At 42.6% G+C, this 26,672-nt stretch overlaps 1 protein-coding gene across 4 annotated transcripts in view; it reads right to left on the bottom strand.

Annotated features, from left to right (window-relative positions):
• DTNB (dystrobrevin beta) overlaps nt 1–26,672 on the bottom strand; it is a 326,819-nt gene that overhangs the window by 121,893 nt on the left and 178,254 nt on the right. For all 4 annotated transcript variants that reach the window (XM_067550478.1, XM_067550479.1, XM_067550480.1 and 1 more), the window contains one exon: nt 25,306–25,383. In XM_067550478.1, coding sequence (XP_067406579.1) covers nt 25,306–25,383 — 78 coding nt within the window. The remainder of the gene's footprint in view (nt 1–25,305; nt 25,384–26,672) is intronic.

Raw genomic sequence — 26,672 nt, 5'->3', positions numbered from 1 at the left:
TATGAAGCATACCAAATTTCAAGATAATCGGATTAACCGTTTGGATTTTAGAACACTTAGTAAAATCACCCCTTAACCGGTAACCGGCTCTTTCTTAATCTTAACTACAGCAGAGCTACCTACCACTCCACTATAATATTTATGTTGCACCAGAAATACAAACTAGTTAAAAAGACCTAATAACTCAGGAGTTTGATTTCAAACTAAATCCCTGATTGTGAATATATATAAAACCACACACAAAAAGCTATGATAAGTAACACTGAGGTCAGAAAGTCAAGCACAAAAAGTTAGGAAATACAAGACTTAAGGTTGCCCACGCAAATTTAATTCCATCCCCTCGTGTATAGGCCTTATGATACGGTCACTAATTACATGACCACACACTATTCTTTCCATAGGACCTGTTCACTTCATTCAGGTACACAGGATGGTACCTATTAAGCAGCTATTCAATATTTTGTTTTATCCTCATTGTTTAAGTGTGGCCCCATCCCTCATTTACAGCATGTCACTCAAACCCTGCTTTGAATAAAGAATCACTCATTTCCTCACTGACTTTTCTATGGTGCTCATCAGCAGAGCATCCGAGTGCTTCACAAATGTTAATGAATTTATTTTCACAATGCAGCTGAGAAGGGAGGGGCTATTATCCCCATTTTACAGACGGGGGGCTGAGGCATAAAGAGATTACAGTCAAAAGTGTCCACTTATTTTGGGTTCAGAAGTTCAGATGCCTAAGACCTGATTTTCCAGGTTACTTAGCATTATATACCACTTTACACGTTCAAAGCACAGCACCCGTCGACTACAATTGCTGCTGGGAGTGCTCAATCATTCTGCAAATCAGAGCCCAGGGTCTCAAACGGGGAACCCAGAAAACGAGGAATACATGACTGGTGACCACCTGTGAAACGTTTGGTTTAAGCAAGCGGCATCACACAGAATGTAGGCTTTTTAGTGTGTAATTTCTTAGATTTTTAAAAAAGCAAACTGAAAAGAGAAATTCCAACATGTGGAAATATACTGACACCCACACTGGTCATCCGCAGGGCTGGAACCTTTAGATCCAAAGCACACCTAACAAAGTAACTAATAGCAATAGCAGACTGTCATTCTTTATGTGGAACAGCACTAAAGGGGTATGAGTCACCAATTTTGCCAGTGGATTTCAGAGATATTTGCTGAAAGCAGAGGAAAGGTGAAACTCAGGCATCTTGGGTTCCATTCCTGGTTCTGGAGAGCAATATGAACTAGTGGTCACATACCCTTCTGCTGCATCCTTTCCCATCTGTCCATGTCCCAGTCCCATCTCTCTCCATTTGTCTCCTCTTCCCCGTCCCATTCTCCTCCCTTAGTCAAAGGTCCTTCCACACAACCCTTCTGCCCGGGTCTCTTCAAGCCTGTCCTAGCCTGTCTCCTCTCCCTCATCCTTGACTCTTCATCCCAGATTCCCTGCATGCCCCCCAGGCTCTTATCTCAGTCTTCTTTTCAAGTCTATCCCAGTCACTCCCTGCCCCAGCTCCCAGTTCCCACCCCCAGAAAACTCCTTGCACCAATCTACTCCCTTCACCATGCCCTCTCTCCCCGCAGGTCTGTCTTTTCTTCCCTCTGCATCTGAGTCAGGATGCTTCCTCCTCCATGCCACCTGGGTACCAGCACCTGGAACACCGAGAATGAAGGAAAGAGTATCCCTGCTCTGAGCTCTTATGGCTGGTACCACAGTGGCTTGCAGAAACTGGTAGCAGCAATTGCAGGGAAAGTCGTGCTCAATTCCTGCGACCTGTGGCTGATAGATTCAATGGAGAATTTAGCTGCCAAAACGCTAGCAAGTAGTTGTCAAGTTCTGGGGTGCAATTCAGAGCAGTGAGAGGTTGTGTCACTGGATAGGATTTTAAGTGAGTTCAAGTATAAGAGATAAAGCTAGAAATGGTTACAAGTAAATAAAAGGGAAAACACACATCTAAATGTCTAAAACTTAATCTAGCAAGGTTTGGTTCAAGGTTTGGTTCAAGAAGGCTTTTCTCACCCAGTCTTCCAGCATGACTGCCCGCTCCTAGTCAGGATCTCCTCCAGAAGCCCAAAGGTGTCAGTTCCTTTGTCTTTGGTGAAAGAGAGATAACTTGGGGTTCTCGTCCCCTTTCTTTTATAGTCCAGTGAACCTTTGAAATAGATTCTTCTGAAGGATACCCACCAAAGTGAAGTTTATTCAAGCTGTGAGGAAGGCAACATGGAGTCTGGTGATGAAGAAAGCTCCAGGCGCTCCCTTCCCCCACTTGTGTTTGCCGAAATACAAATTGTTCTGTTTCCTGCCATCTCCCCACATGCTGTCTTGATGGCCTTGTTTACTACTTATATGGAAATTGAGGTGAACACATTTCTATGTTTAGGTTAGGCCTGTTAACAACTTTTGCCTAGTCAGGGCTGTCCAGTTTTGAACAAGTAACATCATACAGGGGGGATTCATAACTTTACATATAACGTTGCCACATGCAGTGCATCATGATATTATTGGCCAGCGAGTCACTGGTTTTCAGATAATGTCTCACACGGTACATTTTGTACAAAGATTATTACAATAGTGTGTAGGGTGTGAATACAGGGTGCTTTGGGTCACACCCTCTTTCTTTTTAAAAGTATTATTTTGAAGAAATAAGATATTGAACAAACTGATTGGTATTCACAACTCATAACTATTGGGCCAAAGTTGGTGAGTTTAGCAATGAGTAATTCCTTTTGGCAGAGTCCGCCTTTGCTTCCAACTTGCAAGGTAAATAATATAATCGACAGTAGCAAGACTCAATCTGCCAAGAAGCAATAGGTCCCACTCTTATGATGAGCTTCCTTTAACAACTGCCTGCCCTCTTGTGTTGGGAGAAATTTTTTGATTCTGTGAGCTAACTCTTTGACATATATTTTGAGATCTATATCGATTAAGGAAAATGGCATGAAATCAGTGCCGAGGAGGTTTAAAGACCAGGAGATTTTAAGGAAGCTTTCAAGGTGTGTTGAAATAAAGAGCGTAGGCCGGAGAAAGAGCTAGAGGCCTGTGAAAATTAAATGTGCATGCGATTACTTGTAAACCTCAACTCGGACAACATCTTCCCTGGAAATCTTCCTGACAAAAACAATATGATGGTTTCTATTATCTTCTCTGAGATGAAGAAGTTTAAATTTGTCTTATTCTCCTTGAATATTTTCAGCATATTTAAAGAAGTGAGAAATCTATTAGTAGCTCTGCTGAAGGGAATGATTCTGAGGTGTACAATGTCAGATAATATTCAAACAAGGTGACCGTTTGGGGAATGTGGGCATGTCCTGCTATGAATTCCATTTAATTTTATGACCACTGTTTGCATTGTAACTGTAATTTAGGAATTAGGCCATCTATTTTGTAGTAGGAACTTGACACAGATTGAGGACGTTATATCTGGAAAGGTGTGACAAAGCAATCAAGGGCCATCACAGCAGACAATACTAAATTGCTCAAGATAGTTAAGTCCAAAGCAGACTGCAAAGAGTTACAAAGGGATCCCATAAAACAGATGACTGGGCAACAAAATGGCAGATAAAATTTAATGCTGGTAAGTGCAAAGTAAAGCACATCAGAAAACAGAATCCAAACTACACATGCAAAATGATGGAGTCTAAATTAGCTGTTGCCAGTCAAGAAAGAGAACTTGCAGTCGTCATGAATAGTTCTCTGAAAACATCTGCTCAGTGTGCAGTGGCAATCAAAAATCTAACTGTTCGGAACCATTAGGAAGGCACTGATAATAAGACAGAAAATAGCATAATGCCAATATATAAATCCATGGTGCACTCAAACCCTGAATACCCTGTGCAGTTCTTGTCACCCCATCTAAAAACAGATACATTAGAATTGGAAAATCTACAGACAAGGGAAACAAATTATTAAGGGGATGGAACAGCTTCCATCTGAGGAGAGACTAAAACATCTGGGCTGTTCAGCTTGAAAAAGAGACAACTGAGGGGGGAATCTGATTGAAGTCTATAAAATGACTGGTGAGGAGAAAGTGAATAAGGCACTGTTATTTCCCCCTTCACATAACACAAGAACCAGGATCATCCTGTGAAATCAATAGGCAGTAGGTTTAAAACAAACATAAGGAAGTACTTCTTCACATAATGCACAGTCAACCTGTGGAATTCATTGCCAGGGGATGTTGTGAAGGCCAAAAGTATGACTGGGTTAAAAAAAATGTAGATAAATTCACGGAGGATCGGTCCATCAATGGCTATTAGCTAAGATGGTCTGGGATACAAACCCACACTCTGGGTGTCCCTAAACCTTTGACTTCCAGAAGCTGAGACTGGATGACAAGGGGCTGGATCACTCAATAATTGCCCTGTTCTGTTCCTTCCCTCTGAAGCCTCTGGCAGTAGCCACTGTCAGAAGACAGGATCCTGGGCTAGATGGACCATTGGTCTGACCCAGCATGGCCATTCTTACATTCTAACCACCTCTCAGCTCCACTGCCAATAGAGAACAGAATTCAGGTGTTATAAGAGGAAGTAGTGAGTGACGAAGGAAGGAGGGAAAGTTGTGGAATTCATATGGGCAACCTACCTAGAAGAACACTGTTACTATAAGGTAAATAACTGTTCTTTCTTCTTTGAGTGAGCATCTACTCTTGTAGGGCATGCCTGCCCTGTACCCTCCCCTGCCGGTGCTGTATGTACTCCCTGCCTCACTTTCCCTTCTCAGGAAGACAATATTCCACACTTTAGGCACTCCTGATGCTTGATTCAATAGTACCCTCTTTAGGCTTTATTACAAACCCTACTAGAGGAGGAGCCATAACAAAAAGTCCCAAATAAACAAAAGGTACTGCTGGCTCTCAGAGTTCCTCTGAAGCCTATCATCTAAGTTCTGTTCCCAGTCCCCTCAAAGTTCTCTCTCAGTCTTTCAGTCTCTCCTCATGGTTGAAGCCCCAGCACTCCTCCCAGAGCTGGATGGCAATTTGTTCCTATGTCTCTGTATCTTCTTATGACAGGAGCCCCAGCTCTCCTCCTGGAGCTGAGCAATTCAAAGAGTTGCTGTCCCTCTCCTTACAAGGAGTCCCCAGCTCTCCTCCCAGCCCCACTTAGTTCTCAGGTGCAGAGGGCTTGGCAGCCTCCTCCTGCTGGTGTCTGCTCCCTGCTAATTGAGGGCCCCACGGGAGCCTTTTCATTCCCTTCAGTGTCTGCAGGCATCTACCCTATTAGAAGATCAGCATTAATGCCGCCCCTTCTCCCGACCCATTCCTTATTGGCTGGGTGAGAGCGGAGTCCTGCCTCACCCTCCCTGCAAGGCTTCAGGTCCCAGGCCGTTAAAAATACAGTAATGGGATTCCTCTGAAATGCTCTTTCTTCCCAGTGTAACAAACCACTCCAAACTCTTAAAGGGTTATGCCACGTGACTGGGAGAAATGACCAGTAGGCAGTACCGCCTGAAGGGGCAGACTACCCCATCACACATATGGGTTCCACTTCTGGTGACTAGCAAACAATGACCCCATAACTAAGAGGAGGGCCCTATACATACTATTTAAAATAATGGTTGCAGGATAGCTCTGCCAAAGCATGTGTCACATCTTAAGGCCTTAGCCAAGGAATGGTTCTGCGTGAAAGTGTGGACTGACCCCCATGTAGCTACCTGTTATTAAGATCTAAGAGGCAGGCCAAGTGAAACAGAAAAAACATTTCAAACCCTAATAATATGCGTGGGGAAATTTTTGTAAGTTTCTGCCATCACTGCTCACAACTTTGTAAATCTTCAAGAGGCTGCACACTGCTGTTCTGACGGGTCAACGGGGAGAGGCTCCGCCCATTTGGGAAACTTGCCAGGGCCTGCTCCCCTGATCCTTTTTCAAGATTACTTTCTCCATAGTAATACCTTTTCCCTTGACATAGTTAATAGTTTCATAGATGTTAAGGCCAGAAGGGATCATTATGATCATCTAGTCTGATCTCCAGTCTCAAACAAGCCACAGAAACTCAACCGGCAACTCCTGCATGTTAGCCAAAACTTCAATTTGGACTATGGCATGTCTTTCAAAAAAGATATGAAGAATCCTTTACATCTACAGATTTTTGTCAAAACCCTTTTTATTCCTCATCTTTACTGCTACATCCAAGTATCACATGCATCAAAGTGGATGGCACAAGAATCCAAGATGTGAAGCACACGAGATGGAACCAAATCCAACATCACCACCAAATGACTCTGAAAAAGATTTGGGGGTCATGGTGGATGATCAGCTGAACATGGGCTCATAATGTGATGCTATGACTAAAAGATTAATGCGATCCTGGGGTGCATAAACAGGAGACTCTCAAGTAGTAGGCGAGAGTACTTCTGTATTGGGCACTGGTGCGACTGCTGCTGGAACCCAGTGTACAGTGCCAGTGCCCACAATTCAAGAACGATGCTGAAGAGCCATGAGAATGATTAAAGGATTAGAAAACATGTCTTATAGTCATGAACTCAAAGAGTTCAATCTATTTAATTTAAAGAGAAGGCTAAAGGGCAATTTGATTACTACCTGGGAAACATTTAATAATGGACTCTTCAATCTAGCAGAGCAAGATCTAACATGATCCAATGCCTCGAAGTTGAAGCTAGACAAATTCAGACTGGAAATAAGGGGTAAAATTTTTGACAGTGAGGGTAATTAACCACTGGAACAATTTAGCGCAGGTCATGGTGGATTCTCCATCACTGACCATTTTTAAATCAAGATTGGATAATATCTAAACAATGTGCTCTATGAATTATTTTGGGGTGTTCTATGGTCTGTGCTCTACAGGAGGTCAGACTAAATGATCACAATGGTCCTTCTGGTCTCGGAATCTCTCAATCCAAAACCAATTTACATGACACCACAGAGCAGTGCGGCCACTAATCACAAGCTCTGAGGGGATTACAATGCAAAGTAAATATAACACAGGAAACAAAGGATGGGTGAAGCAGCCATGGAAGTATGTGATTTAGAAAAGCAAAAGATGAGGTGGTGCTTTGTTGTGCTGCTCCTTGTATATTTACAAAATATACTACAATTTGGAAAAGTCTAGCATGAAGGGCAGGGTGGAGCTCAGTGATGAAACACCAGATCAAATAAGTCTGGAAAGGGTTTTGAAGAAGCAGAATGAGGTTGCATGGTACATAGGGTAGGAAGACTATTCTAACTACAGCTGAATGAATAATTGATTTTTCGGTTTGGTGACCAAACTGAAAAAGCAAAAAGAAAAATTTGTTTTAAACTGAAGCTGAATTGTTGGGGGCTTTTCTTGTCAAAACAAACAAACAAACAAACAAACAAACAAACCAACCCCCAAATAATTGCTCTAGTCAAATGAATCTTTACAAATGTTGATTCAAAACGACATATTTTGCAACAAAATGTCATTTTGAAAATGGTGATTCAAAGCAAGATTTGAAACAAAACATTTAGACACTGCTGAAAAAAATTATCTAAGCAGTAACTATTCTCCTAGTTCAACCGGAATTCATGAATAATTTCAGTACCCTGAAAAATGCATTTTTCAACAAATTTACTATTAAAAATTGCCCAGTCATAAGGGTGCAAGGAAGAAAGACTTGTGGGAGAATGAAGCCACCAACATGAACACTTGACAGAGCTATTGCGATAACTGAGCCTACAAATTTATCCAAATTGTGAGCTCAATTGTAAAAAGTCAGTGACAGTTCATAAAGTGTTACAATAATCTATAACAGGGTGACCAAACTGTAGCTCGTGAGCCACAAAAGGCTCTTTACAGTTGAAGTGCAGCTCGCAGAGCTCTCTCTCCCCTCAACTCTCCGCCTACTAGACTGGAGTGAGGAGCTTGGAGCTTCTGCTCTGCGGCAGGGTGGTGGGGCTAGAGAATTTTGCCCAGCAGAGAGGAGGGTCTTGGGGAGTCAGTAAGTTTATCCACCCCTGATATGTAATAACAACTGTCAATAGGAAAAGGTGCAAAAAGGAGAGAGACAGAGAGACTGAATTAGTCTAAATAAAAAGACCTACTGATATAGAATAATAGAAGATCAGAGCTGGAAGGGACCTCAGAAGGTTGTTTAGTCCAACCCCTGTTCAAAGCAGGACCAACCCCAACTAAATCATCTCAGCCAGGGCTTTGTCAAGCCACACCTTAAAAACCTCTAAAGATGGAGAGATTCCACCACCTCCCCAGGTAACCCATTCCAGTGCTTCACCATCCTTCTAGGGAAAACGTTTTTCCTAATAACCAACCTAGACCTCCCCCACTGCAACTTGAGACCATTGCTCCTAGTTCTGTCATCTGCCACCACTGAGACCAGCCTAGCTCCATCCTCTCTGGAACCCCCCTTCAGGTAGTTGAAGGCTGCTATAACTCAAGGACTGTGTTCAGATCATGCCTGGTAAACAAGAAAAGTGTGGGACTGCAAAGTATTAACTAAAATTGAGGTGTCAGAAATTAGGCCTAATTGGTGGACAAAATAATGAGAGGATGGGCTATTCCTCCCCTCACTCCCTACTGATGCCCTCAAAAGACAAGATCTTTTGGGGGAAAAAGAAGGACAGATGCTGGCTAACTGGAAGACAAAAAAGGGGATGGAACAAGGTTCACCCTGATGGCTATTACCCTCACCGTGCCCTGAGACCTCAGACCTTCTTCATCCTAGCCCTAACTAGACCAGACCAGAGAGAGTGAGCCAAATGACATCACCACCTGCACCAACTTCAGCTCAATCCTGAATGCCACCGGGCATGTGAGACTTCGTCACACACCCCCAACTCCCGATTGTATGGGTTTTTCCCTTCCTCACTTTCTTTTCTTTTCACTTCTGTTTAATAAAAATCTGGGTTAGTTGGCCAAGACTGTGTATTTTGCAACACCGCTGTAATCCTGTGACCAAAAAGGCAGCCGAAAGCAATATCCAAAACAGCACCAACACTGGTACAAGTTTGTCAGGTCTCAGAGTGGCTGATAAGCCGCATGCTGTGCCTGTGTTTTTCCAGTGAGACTGCAAATGAGCGTCAATGCCAGAGACAGAAGCTACATTTTCTCCCTTTGCTGTTATTTTCTCTCCCTTCTTGTGTGTGTGTGTGTCTTGTTTTGTCTTCTAGGAAACGGAATAGGACTTTAACAACAACAGCAGTCACAATGCTCCTGTCCATCTCAACCTAACTCTTTCTCTTTTCTCCAAAAGAACAGTTATTACCATCTTTAATACCATCTAAAAGACTGTCAAGCAAGGAGCTTTTTCCTTTTAAAACTCTCTACAGCTAAAGGGAAGGGGAACACGGGATGTTGCCAGAATAAAAGCCTTACTTAATACTTTATATTTCAAATGCTTTACTTGTTTTTCCTTTTTTTGCCATATCTTTAATAAAAGGTTAAAAACAATTTTAATAGTGTTTGCCATGATACTAAGCCTGCTAAGCTCTCTGTACACCAAACACTGAACCCTGTTTAAAACTGCTTAATGTTGGACAGTTTCAGGGCCCTGTTAACTCCTTTGACTCTTTGATCTCTTTTTTTCATCTAAATTAATACAATAGATCTGAGGGCCAGAAACTACCAGGTAACTAGAGAAGAGATGTAGGCAAAAAGGAACCATAAAAGGATATGAAATGGAGATGAGGCATTTGAATGTGATGAGAAAGGAAATGGGGACCCAATGAAGTGTCTCAGGGGTAGGAGCAAGGCACTACTGGAGCAATGAGGGAGAAACATACTTCAACGGCAGCATGCTAGATAGACATAAAGGATGCCACTGGAGAACTGAAGAAGCCATTAAAGAAGATTGCAGTAGCTGAGGTGAGAAATGACTTAAATATAAAACAACGTTTTGGGAACTGGGACACAGTTCGGAGATATTATTAAAGAAAGTAGTAGCAGGATTAGTCAAGTGTCTGCTCCAAGGTCCTCTGCTCTCCCAGGACTCCCAGAGCAACTGTAGCAACAGGGATGCAAGGCAGTCAGTCTGACTCCTATGCCCTGCTCTGTCCCTCTCCCTGCGCAGAGCACAAGGGGACCACCAGGTCTCAGTGGATGTTCCCACACATCCTTACCATGCAGCTCCCACTGACTGCCAGCATCAAGCTGCAGAGGTCTGAGCTTTAAACCCCTGAGGAGTCCTGCAGAAGCTGAAGAGCATCAGCACTGGCAGCAGGGCAGGAGGGAGATAAACCATTGTAAGCTTTGTTTTTTAAACCCACACATTTAACCTTTGACATGAGTCTTAAATTCTGGATGCTTCGCAGACATTTGCAGTACTGAATTGATATCCCTGTCTAATCCTCCTGCTCTTGTCTTCCTGACCTTTCCTCTCACCATTTTCCCCACTCTTCCCTCATACCCTTCCTATTCCACCTTCCTCATAAGCACCCCTCTCCCCAAAGCGCCATAATCTCCTACAATAACAAAACATCCCCACTTACAAATAAACATTCACAGGTATTAGTTATCCAAGTATTTAAAGGGTGGCAAATTTTTATTTAAAAAAAGTTACAATTTAGTGTTGTGCCTTGTTCAATCGTGTATATGAGTTATGCTTTCAAAGCCCTTCATGGCTGTATCCCCACCCTACCAGTCATCTCTCATTTGCTATCGAAAAGTTAACTTCCATCTCTAACTGGTCCTAGCCTTCATCACCCACTTGTTACATTTTAAAACAAACACCTTCATGCTTTCTCCCATGCTGCCCCTCGTGCTTGGGAGGATCTCACTGTAAACGTCTGCAAAACTAACTCATTAACTTTCAAACCCCTCCTTTTCTGTTATGCCTACAGAAAAATTCTCAACAGTTAGGTGTGCTGAGACCACTGCCCATCATACTGACCAATATTGTCTCACTGTTTCTTTGTACTTCCCTAGCTGTCTGTTTGTATCCATTTGTTTTCTCATCTTAAAACCTAGACTGTAAGCAACAGGGACTTCCCTTTGGAGCATGGACTTCCTTTAGTTCTGCGTTTGTCCAATGCCTAGCACAGTGGGGTCCTAGTCCATAACTCGGGCTCCTAGACACTACAATAATACAATCATATGACTATTACCCTCATCCTTCCCTGCTCTTTCCTCCTATTGCTCGTCACATTTACTCACTGCATCATGTCTTAAACTAGAGTTGTCAGCTTGTCATGGAAGGAATTATGTCTTATGCCTAGCACAATTGGGCTCTGGTTCTGATTAGGGCATCTAGGTGCTACCAGGATATAAACAACAACAATGTGGGAGGAGTCAAATATCACACCAGGATCAAGGGCAGAATGACAGAATTGCCAACAGAGCTAAAAGAAATGAAGGGAGGGTGTGCACACGTGTGTTTGAGTGTAAGATGAAGAGCTCAGTTTTAGTCATGCTCAGCTGAAGTTGGTGGCTGGACATCCAGGAGGAAAACTCAAAGAGAAAAGTGCAGATGTGGGAACAAAGTGGGAGAGAGGCACATTTGAGAATTATCAGTGTAGAAAAAGTAACCGAAGCCAGGAAAGCAAACGAGACTACCCAGGGCTAGAGTGCAAAAAAGAACAGCATTAATAACACAGCTCTGAAGTACTCAAACGAAGAGGTAGGATAGAGGTGGTTTCCCAAAGGTTGATGAGAAGGTTGGAGGACAGCCAGTCAAGCATAGATCTGCAAAAGCCCAGGAGACAGGAATCAATGGTGTTGAAAGCAGCGGGGGAAGAGGATAAGGACAAAGAAATAAAGACAGAAACGAGACCCTGGCACTGCCAAGAGCAGATAATTAGTGACCTCTGTAACAGAAGTCTTGATGAAGTGCTGTGGACAAAAGCCAAATTGCAGAATATCCAGGAAAGAGCTGGAAGAGACGAAACAGAGGCAGCAATACACCATGCTCAAGGACCTTGAAGGTGAAAGAGAGGAAGGTTGTTTGGATGCTGTGCAGTAAGGTGATCCTAGCCTTTTTTATTCTTTATCATTTAGGTTGGAAAAATAATTTCTTTGTAGACATTAACAGTTTTATGGATGTTTCAACCATAATGTGAGTGTGTGCAAGGATTTTGGGGGCTCAGTGGGGAGCCCCACCCCATTTTCTGCACTAGAAAGATTAATATCTCACTGTGTATTTAATTTCTATAGCATCTATGTTAAATGTGTTGTGTTGGCTACAGTTGCTGAGAAAACCACTTGATGTTTGTGGGGTATAAAAAAAGATAACCAAAATTTGAAATGTCATTATCCTAGTTGAGTATTGTTGGTACCTGGGAGTAGAATTCCCGGAGGAAGGGTGATCCAGCTTTCCCAGGACAACAAGAAAGCAGCTATGGCCACAGTTACCTTAATAAACAAACTAAAGGTAATTTAGTCTGATACGAAAGACATTTCCAATTGTCCTGAAAGGCTCCTTGGCTGTAGAAATCAGAGAATGACTTCTGCACTAGAAGGGTCTGCTATGGTGTAGATCAGTGGTTCTTAACCTTTCCAAACTACTGTATCCCTGAAGCCTGAGTCCCACCCCCACAGGGCTGAGGCATGTAACTTAGTTTCATGGCGCCCCTGTGGCTCCAGGCAATTACCTTTCTTGCCACCCCCAATACCAGCTCTGCACTTGCGACCCCTCTAAAACTCCAGGTTAAGAAACACTGTTGTAGATGATTATCTGCATTTATCTGAGATAAAAATGAATACTCTGTTTTGTTGTCTAAGAGCTGGTATGTATAGCAACATCTTTTAGTCAAGGTTGTTTAAGCATTTCCATTCTAAATGCCCCTATTCTATATACCATTTTACGAATAACCCTTATCTTACTCAGTACACATCTTGTACAACACAGAGGGTTCTACTGCTGTCTAACATTAACATCCACAGTACAGAAGTTTCTTTTTTTAAAAAAGCCTAGGAAATTAAATTAAAAAAAGAAAGAAAGTTAAATCTGCAAAGAGGAGTACTCAGATGTCAGAAAATTCCAAAGTGAAGATTGACCTATATAAGCAACCCTGTCTGGATACACCTCTATTGCAGAATCTTTTGTTTAATAGAAAACTGTCTAACCTAATTCTGTCTACAGCAGGGGTGGGCAATAATTTTCACAGAGGGGCCACTCCATGAATTTTGGTATGTCGTTGTGGGCCTGGGCCACTTCTGGTTTACGGTCACATGACTGGAAGCAGGAAGTTCAGGAAGCGATTGGCCGAGAAACTAAGCTGCCCGATGTTCCAGTTACCTTGGCAACTGGAGCGTTGGGCAGCTTAGTGATTCTCGGCTGGTCGCTTCCTGAACTTCCTGCTTCCAGCCACGTGACTGGAAGCCGGAAGTTCACGTAGTGACCAGCCAAAAGCTGCCTGATGCTCCAGGGTAGCTTAAGAAGAGCATCGGCAGCAGAAGCAACAGATTGGGTGGGCCTGCTTTCATCCCTGCATGGCAGGCCGGACAGAAATGTTAGACAGGCCGGATCCAGGCTGTGGGCCGTATTTTGCCCACTCCTGGTCTATAGCATTTTATAAACTGAAGTTATGGTCCTTGCCTGATGCAAAATATGGTTAGAGAAATCCTAGAGCCTGAAAAGTTCACGGCCACTCTGGATACTGGCCTTTACCCTAGTGATTGCAAGGGACACGGAGGGTGAAATTGACACTGAAACTCATGTAAGAGAGGTGCACTGAGTGGTGCTATGTGACAAGGATTTTTTCAATCTTCAATTTATAATTAAATTCAGCTCAGACATTAAAAATATATTAAATGTATGGCTTCTTATTACAAACAAGGCATTCTTGTTTGTAATAAGCACTGGAATAAATTGCCTAGGGAAGTTGTGGAATCTGCATCACTGGAGATTTTTAAGAGCAGGTTAAAGAAACACTTTCAGGGGTGGTCTAGATAATACTCAGTCCTGCCATAAGTGCAGGCGACTGGACTAGAAGACCTCTCAAGGTCCCTACCAGTCCTATCATTCTATGATTCTTCAGTGGAGGCGATTTCCTTGTTCCTGAGAGCAACAACGGGACAAAACAAAAGAAAAGCTCTCTCTCCCAACCCCAGACCAGAATAAACATTACTGTAGCTGGAAAGAGTTAAAAGGCCCTATGCAAACTCTGGAATTTCATTCTCTCCTTTCCGTCCTTTTAGCAGTACCAGCACAGAGGGAAGGATGCAGCCATCAGAAACAAGTGACATCACACAACTTGTTACCACTCCTAAAAATATATAAGCTCCCTCCACCAATGAGATGCACCCAAACTGAGGAAGCAGGAGGTGGGCCCCATCCCACACCTCCAGGAGCTAAACTGAGCAGCTCAACTGTCTCATTCTCTGCTGCTTCCTATTGGCAATGGAGAGGAGACGGCAGCCCCTCTTCCACTGCCTGATCTAGCAACAGATCCAGACACAGACAGGCTTTATTTAAACAAAAATATTATAGGTATGAGTGAGAGGCATTATCGCAGGAAAGTGTGGGCAAAGCGTTTGATTTTTTCATTTAGCTCTGAATATAGTGAGATTGGGGTCACTACGTCCTGCACAAGACAGACATTTGGTGAGACAAAGGGTCATGTGGAACTCTTGCCCCTTTGAGTGACACACATTAAAATTATGTATGAAATGAGATGTGCGAAAAACCTATTTTAATACAATTCACAATTCATGAACATATGCACTGTGTCATAAGAACATCAGGAAACTGCCACCAAAAACCCATCTTATCAAAAATATTACTATGCATTCATATGCAAGATACCATTTTAAAAACTTTATGACATAGTGAAGCAAACCGAAAAATAAAGAATATAACAACTTGTGCAATGACCAGTTCTTTCAGGTTAAGCATGTTTGGTCCAGATCAGCATTTAGGTGGTATTTAATATGGAGTTTTGGGAGAGGACATTGCGCTGTCATCATTTGTGAGAGAACAAAAACCATTGTCCTGGTCACATACAGTTGCTGAAGAACAGGCATATTTACCTACTGGCCAAATTCTATTTTAGAACATAAGAACAGCCATACTAAATCAAGACCAATGGTTCATGTAGCCCAGAATCCTGCCTTCTGACAGTGGCCAATGCCAGACGCTTCAGAAGGAATTAACAAAACAGGGTAATTTATCGAGTGATCCATCCTGTCATCCAGTCCCAGCGTCTGGCAGTCAGAGCTTGGGTAATTTACAATCTGCCTATTAAAACTACCTCTGCTGTATGAATTGAGATTTGATTCTTTACTTCTTGTCCTTAGCATTATACTGCAATACCATTGATTTGTCTAACAGCAACGGCATTTTGGGTGTGATTGAAAGGATCCTTTCACATTATTTACCTATCTTACTAGAGAGAGTCCAAGACACTTCTTGAATGTTTGGAAAGTCCTTTTACATCCTTGGATGAAAAATGCCATAGAAGAGCAAAATATTACTATTTAATTCTGACTAAAAAGACTATAGACCTGGCATTTTATGTTCTTTCTGTGTATGCTATATTTTGCATGCATGCATTAACTTTCAGATTAGCTTTCATAACATGTAAAGTTCTGTAAAAATATTCGGCTTTTATTTATTTATTTCAGTTTAACTGTGCCTATTACATGCTTCAGGCAAATTACACATAAAAAAGACTAGAGACATAAAAATGCATGAAACTCTTAAAAACAGATCTCCAGGAGACCTTCCTGACACCAGCCTCCTTTCAAGACTCCCTCGTCATATATTCAAGCCTGCTCAATTCCACACCCACAGGAAATGCCTTTGGAAACAAATGCAATGTGTCCTAACGTTCCAAATCCAGACTTTGGCAAGCGAAGGAAGAGAGTGAGTTTCAGGGCCTCAGTCCCCTCACAGAGCACACCATGCCTCCAACCACCAACAGGTTATAGCGCGAGCTCTTACCACAGACTTTATACCCGTATTATGGTACCTGTCAAAGCGTCAAACAAAGAAAGAGGTATTCAGATAAACCGGACCCAATATTGTTTAAGGCTTTATAGATCAGAAAACACACCTTGAAAGTTGCCAAGAAATCACCCCACAGCCAGTGCAGACCATGGCAATGAAATCAGTAAATGAAACACCACTTAATAAAACAGGCTGCTGCATTCGATGCTAGCAGCAATTTCCAAATCAGATAATTAACAAGATAAGATATAATTTTCTCTGGCTTTTTCTTCCGGCATGTAAACACACATTCAGTCTTACCTGGATTGAGTCTCAGCAGCCAGCCATGCGCCAATCTCTACTGGAAATAGGGTATCTCATTCTGACTAGATTTAAAGCTGGGTGTCATAAGTATACTGAAAACATAGCAATCTACACCTCCTCACTAGCTCTCATCTCCCAACAACCTTATCTATATGTTAACAAGGAGAATCCTGCAGAATGCCACATAAGAGTGTCTTTGGAAGAGATGACAAACAGTCTAATACTACCCTCTTTCAGAAAGAAAGGACTGGAGTCACTCAAAAGTGGCCGTTAACCCCTGCTACAGTTTTTAGGCATGTCTACACCATATCATGGTCAACTGCATCAAAGGCAGATGTAAAATAATAAGTATCGACAACCGACCCTCATTCAACACAAGAAGATCAATCAATACCAACAGTGCCTGTTGACACACTATAGCAAGACCTAAAACAAAACAGATTGTGCTCAGTGACAAGACGACGCTAGATATCACTACAGCTTCCTACAATCTTCTCAGTAAACTTCACCAAATGAGGGAGATTCAGGTTGGAGCAAAAATTGGACAGATTATCTATGTCAAGAGATTGTTTGGCCCTTGTTGAAGAAACTATCCCCTCTGCAAGAGGATAAGTACAGCACGAAAAAAATATTGTTATTCCTATTTATAAATTCTTGCCCTTCCTCACTGTTGATAAATTGTATAGCCTATTACTTGACCACACTTTGGTTCATATGATACATATTCAAGAGACCAAATAACCAATGTCAGTCAGGTTTATTGCTATAAGCCAATAATAATATTGTTTAGAACCTTTTTCCTGTACTAGAATAGTCCTCAGGAAGCCATATTGTGCAGCACTGTTACATTCACCTTACGCAGAGGGTGTACTCCCAAAGTTACACCCCTAAAGCAATCTTTTTATACCTTACCTATTTACAATTAAAAGGCACTGTATACATTATCTGAAACTCAATTTAACCAATCAGCTTTCTACCTTGTTTTTCTGGTACCATGGTGTACCCCATATCTCTTTGGTCTGAACACAAGCATTCCAGGTAGCGGGCTGGGGGTGGGGGGAAGGGAGGGCAAAGGCACCTCCTAGGTTTGTACTAAGGTAGAACAATCATTTATCTTGTCCTCTTCCTTTGGGACATTTCAGTACTGGACTGTGAAAATAACTCCCTGCCTGGTAAAATAATCATTTCTCCTGATCCTGACAACTTTGCTATCTACTTAAGCCACAGCTTACTTCAGCTAATGCAAAGTGTTACGGGATACTTACCATAAGAGAACAGGATTCTAGTGAAGATATAGGCCAATTCCGGCTATATAACTGCTATAATATTTGTGCTTAATGCATGCTAAAGTATATATGGTACAAATAATACATATATATATATATATATATATATATATATATATATATATATATATATATATATATATATATATATATATATATATATATACACATATATATATATATACACACACATGCTAGCCAGCATATATTGGTCAACAGTCAGAGGCACAAACTATCATTTCCAGTAGTTGGTCCAACAATGCCTTGTTGGCCTTCAGCAGCTAGGAAGGACATGGACCTAGCCCACAGGTTACAAATATATATCCCCCTAGCAATTCAGCAGGCTGAATTTGAAGCAGAGAAGATTGGGTTTGTTCTATTGGGAACAGATTATACTACCATAGATGTCAATAGCTCATATTGGATCTGAGCGATCTTGTCCACAAAGTAACTTCAAACCCAGTAAGTGAGAAAACTCCATGGGCTACCGTTTGGCCACCCTTACTCTCTGAGGACGTCTACATGAGACTGTCTGTAAAGCATAGGCCCTGGGACAAGTTTACACTTGCAAAATCTTTGCTCAGCAAAAACCATCCTTACTGAAGTCAGACAAGGTAATGCATGTTGTACAGTGTTTGCGAAAACTACAAGAGTCACTTATTTAGAGAAATAAATACTGAAGTACTTTTAATGTAGCTAATTCAGAGCTACAACAGAAACCAACTTGTTTTCTCCCAGAAAGTAGAAGAGAACTACTTGGGGGTTTTATTGTTTTGTCCGAATGACTGCAGCTGGAAATTAGGTTGCAGCAGTGACCTGGGGGATTTTCCTTGCCTTTTTCATATACCTCGTCAATAAAATATATGAAGATCCTTTTACATTTAGCTTCTCATTCCCTGCAGGGAATATTAATTGATATACAGCTTTGGACAAGTAGGAGACTCTGGCTCACTGGAGACTCCTGTGTACTGCAAAAACAGGCTTCAACAAGAATGAAAGAAACAAATACTTGATCAACTGATTTTCCGAAGGGCTCTCCATATGAACATGCATACATTAATTCACAAATATAAAGCTACTGAACAGAAACCCAAATTCAACTCGAATTAAAATGGTATTTCGACTCAGGGTGTCTTTACAGGATGCTTAGTCAGGTCTGAAAATGGTCAGGGGCTCCATAGAGCTGTCAAACAACTGAAAAAATTAATCGTGATTAATCATGAAATTAAAAATAATTGTGATTAATCACAGTTTTAATTGCACTATTAAATAATAATAAACGGTATTCTATATAAATATTTTGGATGTTTTCTGCATTTTCATAGAATCATAGAATCAGAGTTGGAAGGGACCTCAGGAGGTATCTAGTCCAACCCCCTGCTCAAAGCAGGACTAACCTCAGCTAAATCATCCCAGCCAGGGCTTTGTCAAGCCTCATCTTAAAAACCTCTAAAGATGGAGATTCCACCACCTCCCTAGGTAACCCATTCCAGTGCTTCACCACCCTCCTAGGGAAAAACTTTTTCCTAATCACCAACCTAGACCTCCCACACTGCAACTTGAGACCGTTGCTCCTTGTTCTGTCATCTACTACCATTGAGAACAGCCTAGCTCCATCCTCCCTGGAACCCCCTTTCAGGTAGTTAAAGGCTGCTATCAAATCCCCCCATTCTAATCTTCTGCAGACTAAACAAGCCTAGTTCCCTCAGCCTCTCCTCATAAGTCTTGTGCTCCAGTCCCCTAATCATTTTTGTTGCCCTCTGCTGGACTCTCTCCAATTTGTCCACATCCTTTTTGTAGTGGGGAACCCAAAAATGGACACAATACTCCAAATGCGGCCTCACCAATGCCGAATAGAGGGGAATAATCACTTCCCTCCATCTGCTGGCAATGCTCCTACGAATGCAGCCCAATATGCTGTTAGCCTTCTTGGCAACCAGGGCACACTGCTGACTCATATCCAGATTTTTATCCACTGTTACCCCCAGGTCCTTTTCTGCAGAACTGCTGCCTAGCTCATCGGTCCCCAGTCTGTAGCTGTGCATGGGATTCTTCTGTCCTAAGTGGAGGACTCTGCACTTGTCCTTGTTGAACCTCATCAGATTTCTTTTGTCCCAATCCCCCAATTTGTCTAGGTCACTCTGTATCCTATCCCTACCTCTCAGTGTATCTACCACTCACCTAGTTTAGTGTCATCTGCAAATTTGCTGAGGGTGCAATCTACCTCATCCTCCAGATCATTAATGAAGATGTTGAACAAAACCGGCCCTCAGACTGACCACTGGGGCACTCTGCTTGTGATTGGCTACCAGCTAGACATGGAGCGATTGAGCACTACCCGTTGAGCCCGATGATCTAGCCAGCTCCCTATCCATTTTATAGTCCATTCATCCAACTTATACTTGTTTAACTTGCTGATAAGAGTAGTGTGGGAGACTGTATCAAAATCTTTGCTAAAGTCAAGATATATTTTAAAACATATTGATTTCAATGACAACACAGAATACAAAGTGTATGGTGCTCACTTTACATTATTATTTTTTATTACAAATAGTTGCACTGTTAACAAGAGAAATAGCATTTTTCAAGTCACCTCATACAAATACTGTAGTGCAATCTCTTTATCATGAAAGTGTGACTTACAAATGAAGGATTTTCTTTTACATAACTGCACTCAAAAATAAAACAACATAAAACTTTAGAGCCCACAAGTCCACTCAGTCCTACTTCTTGTTCAGCCAATCGCCAAGACAAACACATTTGTTTACATTTATGGGAGATAATGCTGCCTGCTTCTTATTTACAATGTCACCTGAAAGTGAGAACAGACATTTGCATTGCACTGTTGTAGCTGGCATTGCATGGTATTTATGTGCCAGATATGCTAAACATTTGTATGCCCCTTCATGCTTTGACCACCATTCCAGAGGACGTGTTTCCATGCTGATGAGGGGTTCTGCTCGATAATGATTCAAAGTAGTGTGGACTAATGCATGTTCATTTTCATCATCTGAGTCAGATGCTACTAACAGAAGGCTGATTTCTTTTTTGGTGGTTTGGCTTCAATAGTTTCTGCAACTCTTATAAGACTTCTGAGAGTATGTTCCATACCATGTCCCTCTAGATTTGGGAAGGAATTTCACATTCTTAAAACCTGGGGCTGAGTGCTGTAGCTATCTTTAGGAATCTCACATTGGTACTGTGATGCTGTCTGGATTAGGGGGACCATTTATGTTATTATTTAACAACAATATTTCAAAATTACAATAATAGTGGGTTGGAGGCTGTATTTGAGGTCTGAGAGATACCAGAGAAAGCGTTGCAGAGACAGCGTGGCCATGTTAAAAAAGACAAAGATATAGTGGCAACTCCTAGACGCAATACACAAACAGAATGCTCTGCTGCAGCAAATGCTGCTAGTGGGCACACAGACATGCATAGAAGACTAAGGTTGGAAGGGACCTCAAGAGGTCATCTAGTCCAACCCCCTGCTCAAGGCAGGACCAACCCCAACTAAATCATCCCAGCCAGCGATTGGCAAGCCAGGCCTTAAAAACGTCTAAGGATGGAGTTTCCACCACCTCCCTAGGTAACCCATTCCAGTGCTTCACCACCCTCCTAGTGACAAACTTTTTCCTAACAGCCAACCTAGACCTCCCCCACTGCAATTTGAGACCATTGTTCCTTGTTCTGTCATCTACTACCACTGAGCACAGTTTAGCCCCATTCTCCCTGGAACCCCCCCCTTCAGGTAGCTGAAGGCACTATCAAATCCCCCCTCACTCTTCTCTTCTGCAAACTAAACAAGCCCAGTTCCCTCAGCCTCTCCTCATAAGTCATGTGCTCCAGCCCCCTAGTCATTTTTGTTGCCCTCTGCAGGACTCTCTCCAATTTGTCTACATCCCTGCTGTAGTGGGAGGCCAAAAATTGGACACAGCACTCCAAATGTGGCCTCACCAGGGCCAAATAGAAGGGAATAATAATTTCCCTCCATCTGCTGGCAATGATCCCACTAATGCAACCCAATATGCCGTTAGCCTTCTTGGCAATAAGGGCACACTGCTGACTCATATCCAGCTTCTTATCCACTGTAACCTCCAGGTCCGTTTCTGCAGAACTGCATCTGGCCCCATGGACTTGTGCATGTCCAGCCTTTCAAAATAGTCCTGAACCTGTTCTTTCAGCACTAAGGGCTGCTCATCTACTCCCCGTTCTGTGCTGCCCAATGCAGTCGTTTGGGAGCTGACCTTGTCTGTGAAGACAGAGGCAAAAAAAGCATTGAGTACCTCAGCTTTCTCCACATCATCTGTTACTAGGTTGCCATCCCCTTCTGTAAGGGGGCCACACTTTCCCTGACCTTCTTGTCGTTACTAACATACCTGTAGAAACCCTTCTCGTTACCCTTCACGTCCCTTCTAGCTGCAACTCCAGTTGTGCTTTGGCCTTCCTGATTTCACTCCTGCATGTTTGAGCAGTATATTTATACTCCTCCCTGGTTATCTGACCAAGTTTCCAATTCTTGTAAGCTTCCCTTTTGTGTTTAATCTCACTGAAGACTTCTTTCTTAAGCAAAGCTGGGTGCCTGCCATATTTGCTATTCTTTCTGTACATTGGGGTGGTTTGTTCCTGCGCCCTCAATAAGGTTTCTTTAAAATACAGCCAGCTCTCTTGGACTCCTTTCCCCCTCACATTGGCCTCCCAGGGGATCCTGCCTATCAGCTCCCTGAGGGAGTCAAAGACTGCTTTTCTGAATTCCAGGGTCTGTATTCTGCTGTTTACATTCCAGTGCCTTCAACCATGGCCCAGCCATCTTCTGAAATCCCTGGACAATACAGGGTACTGGGAACACAGGCATGTGTTTCCCCAATGAAACCCTACAACTGTGCTCCCATATACTATTCCTTTCCCCAGCTGAAGCTCAGGGCACCAAAAACAAATTGCCCTGAAAGCCCAGCTCTCGTGTCATCTAATGCACCTGATACTTTGAGCCCCGACACTCAACACTGGAAGTCAGAAGAACAAGAAGAGACAGAGGCAACAGGTACACACACCTGTGAATTGGAGCCCCCTGTTGTAATGTGTGCTGCCTTCCACTGCACTGTGTCACTTTGAAGCTGTGTTTCATTGTTGTTTTAATTAAAGATTTATTTCTGGTTGTTATATAATATATTGTGTTTAATTATAAAAACCATTACAATTAATTCAAGAAGACTCGGCAATGCATGTGTGACAAAGTGTGAATTTTCTGTAATATTCTTATGAGTCCTATGCAAGACTGAGTTTCCCTCTGTACTTTGCATTGCTACTGAGTGGGTGCAAAAGGGTAAAAAGGCTCTTGTGGCAGAGCAGGAAACATAAGGTATTGTCTCAAGTTACTGTTTGGGGTGGAATGAATGAGTCATTAAAGCACTGGCTGAAATTGAGCCATACTGATGGAGGGTCTGCACAGACAATGAGATCTTGCAGGATTGAACAATTGACACTTATACACGGGAATCTCCAGTAGGCAGGGCACATGAACTCAGTATGGGTCTGCAGAAGTTGGACAATGGACTGAAAGTGTCATGTGGCTGGGATAAGACCTGGCTTTTGGAAGAGACACAGCCGTTCTCACTTGGGATTGCTAAAGAGACAGAGGGACAGAGAGAACCAAAAACAGATTCCACAGTAATGCAGCTGTGTGGAAAGCTCGCTTGGCAAGAATGGACTACATCTTAACCTTTATTTCTCTGTGACTTCCCAATTCTCTGTTCCAGATGACTAATAAATCCTGCTCTGTTTTGAAATGGCTGCCTAGTGTCACTGAAAATCCTTGTGGAGGTGCATTGATCCCTGAAGAGTGTAAAAATCTCTGACCAGGAGTCACTGTGCAAAGCAGGAGTGCTGGAGCCCAGAAGCTCAGTCTCAGAGGTCCTGTGTCCTACCGTAAAGGAAGAGTGGGACTCCTTGGGGTCTGGCATACTGAAGGGGTTCCTCCAAGGGACTGTTTAAAAGCTGGGGCAAGCTATGGATCTCTGACAGCATAGTACACAGAAAAAACCAATTTTTTGCATGTCATAGGTTTTTATAAAAGTATAAAAGCACAGACACAAGAAAAAATAAACCCATAAAAGACACTCCAGTGCTCACAATCTAATCCCCTCCCTCCACTGCACTCCCTGGGATAATAGCTGGAGGTACAGCTGCACATTTTTAGGCCTGAGACTCAAAGTAAGAGCCATAGGCATCCCCGACAGCATTGCCAAGGCTGTGTCCATTTTCAGCTGGCTGCTTAAACTGCTGAGCAAGTCTCCGCACTTCAGCCTCCCAGCCCTCGTTAAGGCTTTCTCCTTTACGCTCACAGCCGCTTTGCAAAATACAACATGCAGCTATAATCCTAGGCAAGGTACCCCCGTAAAGAAAGGCACCTTCTTTTCAAATGCCAAATACACACTCCACTGTCATTCTGCAACTACTGAGGCACTAGTTAAACAGTTCCTTCCTTCCTTCCATCCAAGTGGTCTGTGAATGGCTTCGTTAGCCAGGGAAGCAGAAGATAAATTGGGTCCCCCAAGATAATCAGAGCATTCTCTACACCATTAATGTTCATAGTGATTCTGGGGGCAAAGTCTCCTTTATTCATGAAAGTAAACAGAGCAGAGTTCTGAAAGATCCTAGCACTGTGGATCTTTCCTGATCACCCTGCATTTATGTTTGTAAACCTGTCATGGTGGCTAGCCAGGTCTTGGAGCAACCATGTAGAAATACTCCTTTCTGTTTATAAACTCTGAGCTGTGGTGCAGGAGCAAATAATAGGGACATAGGTTCCATCAATTACCCCAATACAGTTTGGGAACCCCTTGTGTGAAATGCCATCAATAATCTCCTGAGCATTACCAAGCTTTAAAAGCCAGTCCCACAGTACCTTATGCGTGGCATCACACACCTGCATCACAACAGCTGATCTCCCTAAGCCAAAATGGCTGGCTATGGACAGGTAACATTTCAGCATGGTTGGCTGCCAGATGGGAATGATGATTCGCTTTCTCAGTGGATATGGGGCACAGCAAACTGGTATGCTGCTGCTGCAGCTCCAGGGCTAGTTCAACACAGATCTCAAAAAGGTTGTCTTCACCATCCTGAAATTCTGTCACCCTGTTGGTCATCCCAAGTCTGCGGAATGATCCTCTCCCATCAACTGATGCGGGTTTCCCAAGCCCAAAAAGAGTGCTGTGAAGCTGCTCCAAGAAGAGCTTGTGGAGCAGCAGCTGCTTGGTGGCACTCTCGCCTTCCTTATCCTCCTCTTCCTCCGCTGCTGCTGCTGCTGGAGGGGCCGCTGCTACAGCCACATCATCTGCTCAGCGGTGCACAGCTGTCCTGTGTGCATGCTATTAGTACACATTGTGCACTAAGCGCTGTGCATCAAATAGTATGAACTAACCCACCTTCCCCATGCAGACCAGGCCTCAGGAATCTCAAATAGAAACTACACAACTGATTTCCACTTTGTGTGAAGAACAAGCATTAACAAAGGCAACAAAACAATTATTTTACATCTATACAACCAAAACGGAAGGAACACTGAGAGCACTGTCTATAGAAAAGCCTGAGATGTAGCAAGACCAGTCTTTCTCAACAGCTTTGGAGGAAATACCCTCTATAAAACTTTAGCACCAGCTAGTTACTTCTTCAGTCATATTTATGTAGTAAAAATTACTCAATAAAAGAAAATCGCTCTTTAAAGAGATCAGAAAGCAGCAGCAATCAATCCTTGCTTTATGATTATCAAACACACTTGGAGCAGTGGCAGTAGCATTTGAAACAAAGCAGAACATGAACCGTGATGCAAAATTCATTCTATTTTTACCTCTCGCAAAGATGTAAACAGTTAATATGGTGAGGTACACATACCTTTTTGTTGGAGTGGGCGCTCCAGAGGACATGTGGGTAACCATGGTATCATTCATGTTTGTCAGAGGTCGAGGAGGACTAAAATAGAAATGATGTATTCTGTGTTAATGATTAAAAACAGCAGTAAACATAGATTAAGTCAAAAACAAAACTATTATTCTCTGTAGTAACACTAGGTCAAAGGTACAACTAATTCAAATACCTAATTAACAGCAATACCTACACAGGTTGGAGTGTTGTGTTCAGATTGCCTTAAAGAATTCATGTGTCATGTTAAAATGACAATAAAAAACGGTTACTTACCTGTTCAGTAATTCTTGTTCTTCAAGATGTGTTGTGCACACATATATATATATACACACACACACATATACATGTGTCGTCAAGATGTGTTGTGTACATATATATATACACACACACATATGTCGTCAAGATATGTTCCATAGCCGCTGTCTGTGCACCCAGTGCACTTGAGTCAGACTTCTGCCTGCAGTACAACTAGGGGCACATGTGCTCCTGCTCTTCTCATGCTATCAAGCAAGGGCATAAAAGAGGCATGACTGCTGCTTCCCTCTTTGATCCTTTGCACTGCTGAAAGAGCAGGAAAAGTGGGAGGGTCGTGGAATGTGTCTATGTGTGCAGAACAACTGTTGAAGGAGAACAGTTACAGTATGGGCAAGTAATTTTTTTTTTTAAGTCTGAGTGACTGTGCATATAATACATTACACAGCAGGTGACTTATCAGCAGTTCCGTTGTAGGGGAAGGGACTTCGGATCATCTGAACAGAGACTGAAACACCAACTTGCCAAAACTGGCATTACTAGAGGCTTGAGTGATAGCATAATAAGCAGAACAAGTATGTACAGACGATCATAGAATTATAGATGTTTACGGTTGAAAGGGACCTCAGGAGGTATCTAGTCCAACCCCCTGATCAAAGCAGGACCAACCCCAACTAAATCAGCCCAGCCAGGGCTTTGTCAAGCTGCACTTTAAAAACCTCACGTTACTCAAGTGACCATGACACTTCCATTCAGGTATCAGCTAGTGGAACATTGCTTCACAAACATGAAGTGTTTCTTCAGCTTTAGAAGAACGGGGTTATGGGAAAAAAAAACATCGGCAAATGAATGGTTTGCTTCAGGTGGAGAGCTGACTCTATTTTAGGCATACATTTAGGGTGTGGTCTAAAGGAAACTTTGCCTTTATGGAAAACCACAAAAGGAGGACCTGGCAGAAGAGCTTGAAATTATGAAGCCATTCTAGTAGGAGCAATGGCCACCAGAAAAGTCATCTGCATAGACAACAACAATAGTGAGGTTATAGCCATAGGCTCGAAGAGAGGTCCTATGAATTTGGAGAGGGC

This window comes from Emydura macquarii, unplaced genomic scaffold, assembly GCF_026122565.2.
Source record: "Emydura macquarii macquarii isolate MOO-44397 ecotype Brisbane River unplaced genomic scaffold, CSIRO-AGI_Emac_v2 contig_1300, whole genome shotgun sequence".
Taxonomy (NCBI): Eukaryota; Metazoa; Chordata; order Testudines; family Chelidae; genus Emydura; species Emydura macquarii.
The sequence above is the reverse complement of the archived record's forward strand: the minus strand, read 5'-3'. Positions and strand labels throughout refer to the sequence as shown.